General features: G+C 33.5%; 1 protein-coding gene across 1 annotated transcript; it reads right to left on the reverse strand.

Moving 5' to 3' along the window:
* Nucleotides 1-4,410: 4,410 nt before the first annotated feature.
* ND-B8 (NADH dehydrogenase (ubiquinone) B8 subunit) lies at nucleotides 4,411-6,261 on the reverse strand. Its single transcript, XM_089647210.1, has 3 exons — nucleotides 6,101-6,261; nucleotides 5,771-5,877; nucleotides 4,411-4,591 (listed from the first exon to the last, which is right to left on the reverse strand). Exons 1-3 carry the CDS (start codon nucleotides 6,178-6,180, stop codon nucleotides 4,503-4,505), a joined length of 276 nt encoding a protein of 91 aa, XP_089503336.1. The 5' UTR covers nucleotides 6,181-6,261; the 3' UTR covers nucleotides 4,411-4,502.
* Nucleotides 6,262-6,901: the final 640 nt, after the last annotated feature.

The raw sequence follows: 6,901 nt of genomic DNA on the forward strand, positions 1-6,901 counted from the left end.
TGTGGTGTAGATTCTCCAGTTTCCCGCTTGTAGTACGAGTTTCCGGACACCGTGTATATGAATAAATAATAAATCTCATAATACCTCTGTTTCTTCAAAGGAAAAAATATTTATAAATGAATTAAATTGTGAAGGCTTTTTATAAATTAATTAAATTGTGACAGCTATTTTATAAAAATGTATTGAATATTAATATACTAATTTTGGTTGTGTGTCTGTAACTTCGGTTTAATGAACTCTAGAATTCGGATTCGCTTTGAATTTATTTTCAAAATTGGAACTGAAAAATTCAGACAAGCAATAAAGTATGATATTTTAACATAAAAATATTTTAATTTTCTTATTTAAAATTAGATTTCCAATAAATATCCTGTGATTTTTCAAATAAAATAGATGTCAAAATGTGAACCTGCTGACAAGAACAAAATACCAGCAGCGCAGAAATACGAAGCTGAAAATATCAAGAGAACAAGAGATTTCATTTAGCAGCGCCATACCTCTTGTCATTACATGCTGGGTACGTCATTCAGAAAGTTGTGATGTCGACCCTAGTGGTAGTTGTTCAGTTTTCCTGGAGGTATGGGCTGTCAATGAAATACTTTATTACTTTAAATACTGTTACTGTAAGGGCTCCATTCCTCTTAGATTGGAGACTTCCGTAGTACGTTTTAGAGATTCCTATACAAATAAAAACAATAAAGATACCTTATAAACTTTTTTTGAATTTGTTATAGTAATTAATATGGGGCCTAAAAAGCATAGGCTTATTCTAGTTTTATAATAAATTTAATATTCCCAGGATATTTCACGGGTCTGCGCAGACCTAGCGCTAGTACTTGTTATATCTGCCTTTACTACGCAGACTTCGATGTTGGGAACTCTTTGAAATTAGTAAAAGGTTCTTATTATAATTGTGTTTACAATTACTATAAATTAATAAATACAACAACAATACGTTACGTTGAGCTTGCTCTCTGACAATATAATCTCACAAGTACCTGTTACGCCCTAGCGACATCTGACGGACTCTGGAGTAAGCTTTATGACTAGCGCCATCTATCGATTTAATACTCAACTTTATTACCATACATCACAAATAAGTAAATAAAAATGTACATAGATTTTAGAATGTGGTGTTTAATAAATGGTTTAGTTTCATAAAAAACTTGGTTTCATGATTCTATCAACCCAACAACCGGAGATTACACTTGATGTAGGAGGGAGGGAACACAGAAGTTGGCACAACTTTGCAGATTTGAGTTATTAAGGGTAAGAACAAATTGTGAAAATTGTCGAGCACAGGTTTGCTGTCTTCCTGTTGTGCACTGGAACCAAAGAAATCAATGATGCCACTTCACAAAAACACCTTCCATTGAAATATTAGTAAAACAAACCAAAAAGCGCTACCATCTTTTTTATCCTTCCTTCTGGAGCCAGAGAGATCATACATCCCCATGTTGTAGTGGGTACGAGAAGGAGATGAAGAAGAGGAAGGTGGGGAAGCACCTGGCTATTCAGATCTGGTCATTAAAATGGGTGAAGTCATTTCAAGCAGCGTTTCGATTATGAATAGTGGTCGCTCGCAAGCATAAATCAACTTCTGTAGATTGATAACTCGACCCTCTTTCCATAGGATTGGTTTGGTCCAAATTTTAACCATAGATCATAAATAAACCACTCACCGATTGTACTATACACCAATGAAAAACTCTCAAAGTTAATTCCATAGACTTTCAGAGTGTTTCATTGGTGGATATAGTTACGAAATCATATGACGTCACAATATTTCAGTTCCAATTTTCGATCGTAGTTATACCCCCCTACTCACAAGAGCGATACTGAAATATCTGCCATTCGGGAACGAGCCGCAAATACTATAGTTTATTTGAAATGAATAAATTGTGAAATAAGATTAACATGCTTGGGCCAGGATTTGAACCCGCCTAAGGTGTAATGATTAATGAATTGACTACTCAAATACGGATGCCATCAGTGGCTTTTTTGGCAAACCGTCTCTAAAAATGGGAGAATTGTTGATGGTTAACCTGTTTTTGGATAAAGTCAAGGGTTTTTTCAAATATCTTGGGGCTCCAAACAAACGTAGCCACCAAACTCAGCAGTTGGGCAAAACTGGTGATTTATACACACATACGGTTTTAAATGGTTAAGGTGATCTAGTTATAAAATGCCCCATTTCTGAGCTGGTATTCTTCTTTGTGTAGTGGGGGAGTCGGTGGAAATCATAGTGGGATGCTGAAGTTGTTCAAGTTCTTACTGCAAAAAACCCAATTCTCGGAAAATTCTACACGAATTGGCAATCCTGATGCAGAAAATTTAGCCCATAGATTCTTACTGACGTAGACTGGTTGTTATCAACCAGCAGATTAGTCTACCAATTGAACGGTGTGTTTTAATGACATGATGGTTTATTCATTTTTAAATGACGATTTATAAATTCTACAATAATAACATAAGTATTATAAAACGTATATATTCAGAGTCGGTGTTTGTTGATCTATATCAGCGGTCGGGGAACCGGGGTAAATTATCCAAATGGGGTAAAAATGTTTTTTTTGGGGTAATAAGGAAATTTTCTAGTAATAGAGAAAATAAATATATTGAACAAAGAATTTCAAGGAAAAAATATTAATATCATTTCAGCCAGCGAAATACTGTCAGCGTTTGGATTAAAGCTTTAATATTGGAGACAAAAAGCAGAACAGAACAAGATAGCATTTTTTTCAAAGTTAGCTTTGTTTTTGGAAGACTGTGAAAATATTACTTTTGATGACATCAAGGATACAGTTATAAAACATCTAACCAAACTCAGAGAGCGATTCTCTGACTACTTTTCAGATCTTGATATACATACTTTCAATTGGGCTGTAGATCCTTTTAAATGTGAAATTGCTAACATACCAGAAGAACCTTCGGGTTTGGCAGACACAATACTTGAACTTCGATCTAAAACTGAAGCACTTATTCAATTTGAGAGCAAAGCCAATGTGTTGTCTTTTTGGATGTCAAAAGCTACGAAGGCTTTCAAAATTGCACATGAGGAGGCGGTAAAAAAGTTGCTGCCATTAGCAACAACCTATCTTTGTGAACAAGGCTTTTCCACTATAATGAACATAAAAATGAAGAATAGAAATCGATTAAACGCCGAAGAATTTATTCAAATTGCTCTTACATCAAAAAGTCCCAATTTTGAAGTAATTGTATCAAACATGAAGCAACATCATTTCTCCAAAAACTGAAAGGGAAACCTGAAAATCCCAATTTTTGTTTGATCCAATTTGAGAATTTTATTTTGTTTGTCTATTACATACTATTTTCATGTAACTTTTTTTTATTTTCCTTGTAAATTAATTCAATAAATAATGTTTATTTAAATATACATTGATTGTCTTCTTTTCAAAATGGGGGGGGATGGGGTAATATCGACTTACGTAAAAATATTTTGGGGTAATGGTTAAAAAAGTTCCCCGACCGCTGATCTATATGAATATATATTTTATAAAAATATTATTTACTGCAGTTCCTTATTCATTATTTGAAATTAAAAAAATATTGTCAAATAAAATATATGGTTTATAATTAAGTATGTGGGTATTTACAAATCTTATGATTTCAGAGGAGATTTTGGTTTTGATTTACATTCTAATGTGCTAATTAAAGTTTAGGTTCCATTTTTGATTATATGAATGGAGCCTCTCTGGCAGCTTAAAAAATAATTTTATGTTTTCTGCTCTGGCTTTCAACAGGTTAAAAAAGAGAAAAAAGTAAATTTTTTGGTCGCAAGGTCTACTGTTCCTGTTGTTACAGAACTACTAGTAACATAAATACAGAAAATAGCAGGAAAGAGCTGCATTGGCTGTAAACAACACTGCAGGAGTATAGCCTTACGATGTGGCTCCCCAACTAATAAAATTAATACTTGAGAAAATTCTTTGCTCGTCCGCTTTATGAAAACAGGATATTGGCATACCAAACCTTTCATTACGGACAACGGGAAAGGGTACTGAAAAACGGGATGATCGTCTTCAAAATGCGATGTATTGTCATGACACTTTTTTTAAATTTTTTTTTTTATGTGACACCTCACAAGAGTGTCCCTGCCTGTGCAGTGTACAGACAGGGGAACTATGTCACCACCCGGTTGGGCGGCGTTGTGAGGCGGAATAAGGTAGGGGCTGTAGGAAGGGATTTGTTAATGCGGGCCTTGAAGAGGCTCGGATTATAGGAGGGAGGAAAAACAGATGCCGGTAGCTCGTTCCACATACGAGCCGACTTACACAAAAACGAGTCGTAAAAACGGCCCACTTGAAAAACTTCTTCAGATATCTGTCCACTTTCTGCTTCATTTCAATTGAACAAGGATAATCATCAATGGCAATAATAATAATAGGATTCATTAATATAACATTTTGTTTTAATCTACGAGTTTTTATAATATATATTACAAAGGGAAATTAATATTACACTGGGTTGGGTGGGATAGTTTAAGATTTAGCGGCTATGGACTTCACAGCATCAAGGACTTCGTCGGCAGATTTGTTGGTGAGGGAGGCGCTAGCTTCTTTTCCCTTTTCTGTGGAAAAAAAAAATTATGAGTTCTTTTGTTGTTTAGAAACAAGTTCTCTTTGGTATATTTAATCTGAACACTAAAGCAGAGATCTGTTTGTCTGAAGCGGCAACAACTCTTGAACAGTGATCTCTAAATGAGGCAGTGTATAAAACAATGTTGGTAAATCTTTACCTAACTGCCTCACTTTAAGATGGTAGAAATTACACTTTGTTTCAACTTGATTACTACAAGTAATAACTACATATTTATCTCCCAAATGGTAAAAGACGCATTAAAATTCCACTTTTTGTTCCAAGTTCAAAAATTTCCCATATAAAATGATCTTGAGCAGAAGTTAGTTTTTTTTTAAATTTTGTTTGCAAAAGGTCTCATTTCATTCTAAATTTGCACAAATTATTTAAATAACCTCTTAACGAAGAACCTATTTTGTGCATGTCTCACAATGTAAATAGTTGTTTCTTGTAGTAATTAAGTTTAAACGAAGTGTAATTTCTATAATCTGTGCGGCAGTTTGGTAAATATTTACCACAATGTTTTTAGGCTACGCTAATTACTTACTTTAAAAATAATCTTTGTATTTAGATATAATTAGAAGTTAGTATTTCAGTTTCCCGAAAAAAATGCTTATTTTGTTAAATTTAAATTCACTTGGCGGCCATTGATGTGAAAGTTTTAAGGTTAGTTTTTTTTCTTCTCTTATTTAATCCAAAATATGAACCTATGGTCCTTAACCTTTCCGGGAGTAAATTACATAATGCTGGCCGTGCTCTGGGGAGTGAGTTTTTTTTACATAAATAAAAAAACATATTTTTTGATTAAATTTTATGATAGTATGCAAAATAAATAAGAGCCGATATCTCTGTCGATAATGATGTAAAATGTTTAAAATTGGTGTAAAGTTACAGGAATATGCCCATAGTTGGCAATATGATCCATTTTTACAGAATATGCATCGAATATGAATATGCGACCCCTGTCGTCCATACTCCTTTGGCGAAAGTGTGTACCGTCGTTCATTAGCGTCCATACTCCCGGAAAGGTTAAACAGGCTCTTAGTTAGGGTTTAATTAAAATATAATTTAAAAAAAAAATTGCATTAAAAATTATTTTTTTGTCAAAACATGGCGTGAAGAAAAGACTTAAAATTATTATTATTATTTTAGCCATTAGTCTTATACATACCGTATCTGGCCCATACTTTGGGCTGTACTCCTGCGCACTCTCTGATAAGAATAGGGAACTTAGGGTTGTTTTTCTTCAAATCCACATAGTGTTTTGTAATGAATTCCCTGAAAATACAAGAGAACTGTCAGGTACAACAGATTCCAAGTAAATGTACATCGTTATACATACATAAACAGATGATTTAATTACAAAGGTACCAAAGAAGAAAATGAATATTGGATATTCTATTTATCTTCTTCAGCAGTTTATTCATTCATATTATGTTCAGGATTAAGTTTTGACATAACTTCGCAGTCAGAGTAATGAAAACAATTAAATATGAATTACCTGACACCAGCAGATTGTGGCCCAGTTTGGCATAAATGTATCCTCAGCTCTTTCAAAGCACCTCCAAACCTTGCTGCCATTTTCAAAGTTTAATTTACCCTTGATTCTTGAATAATTCTAACCTGTTCTAACCTTTTACGAAACGTCAAAATCTAAGAAAATTCTGTATTGCCAGTTGTAACGGTTATATAATAAATAGTAAGAACCTGCCTATTTTTTATATTTTGTAATGCGCGGTGGTGATCTTATTTTTTAATAAATTCATTTCGGGGGTTTGTTTTTAAAGCTCAATAACACTAAAATTGAAAAAAATTAAAACATCTCGTAGTATTAGCGGGAAACTGGTCAATCTGTATCAATAATTTTGTGGTGTAACATTTATTTTCGAGTAAATCGAGTACGAAGTTGAAATTTTTTATGTCAATTTTGGAAAAAAAATTGACACCCTATGTAAAGAAGAGTATCTATGGCGGACGGCGTGGCTTTGTTTTGCGAGTATATACAGTTTTTTTTCCGAAATTGATGAAATTTGCACACTTGACCTTTAAAACAAGAGGAAGGTGACTGACTACAGAAATTTCAAAAACCATCCCATCCCCTTTTTTCGCCCCTTAAAGTAGAATTTTGATTCTTCTTGATTGAATTTTGCATACTTGACGTTCAAAACAAGAGGAAAAGTACCATATCTACATTTGGTTTTGACAAACTTTGCGTAAAGCCCGGGACTTATTAACTATTAACAATAATAATAATTGTTGTCCATTTCGGATCGCAAAGTGCATTTTATACTTTGTTTAACTA

This window comes from Hesperophylax consimilis, chromosome 26, assembly GCF_061612785.1.
Source record: "Hesperophylax consimilis isolate HC1 chromosome 26, BYU_Hcon_1.0, whole genome shotgun sequence".
Classification (NCBI taxonomy): domain Eukaryota; kingdom Metazoa; phylum Arthropoda; class Insecta; order Trichoptera; family Limnephilidae; genus Hesperophylax; species Hesperophylax consimilis.

What these genes read in the sequence shown, in the direction of transcription:
- ND-B8 (XM_089647210.1), bottom strand. Translation starts at nt 6,180, where the DNA reads ATGGCAGCAAGGTTTGGAGGTGCTTTGAAAGAGCTGAGGATACATTTA. An exon ending in CCACAATCTGCTGGTGTCAG is followed by an intron (nt 5,878 to 6,100) that starts GTAATTCATATT and finishes TTGTATTTTCAG; the next exon opens with GGAATTCATTACAAAACACT. An exon ending in CAAAGTATGGGCCAGATACG is followed by an intron (nt 4,592 to 5,770) that starts GTATGTATAAGA and finishes TTTTTTCCACAG; the next exon opens with AAAAGGGAAAAGAAGCTAGC.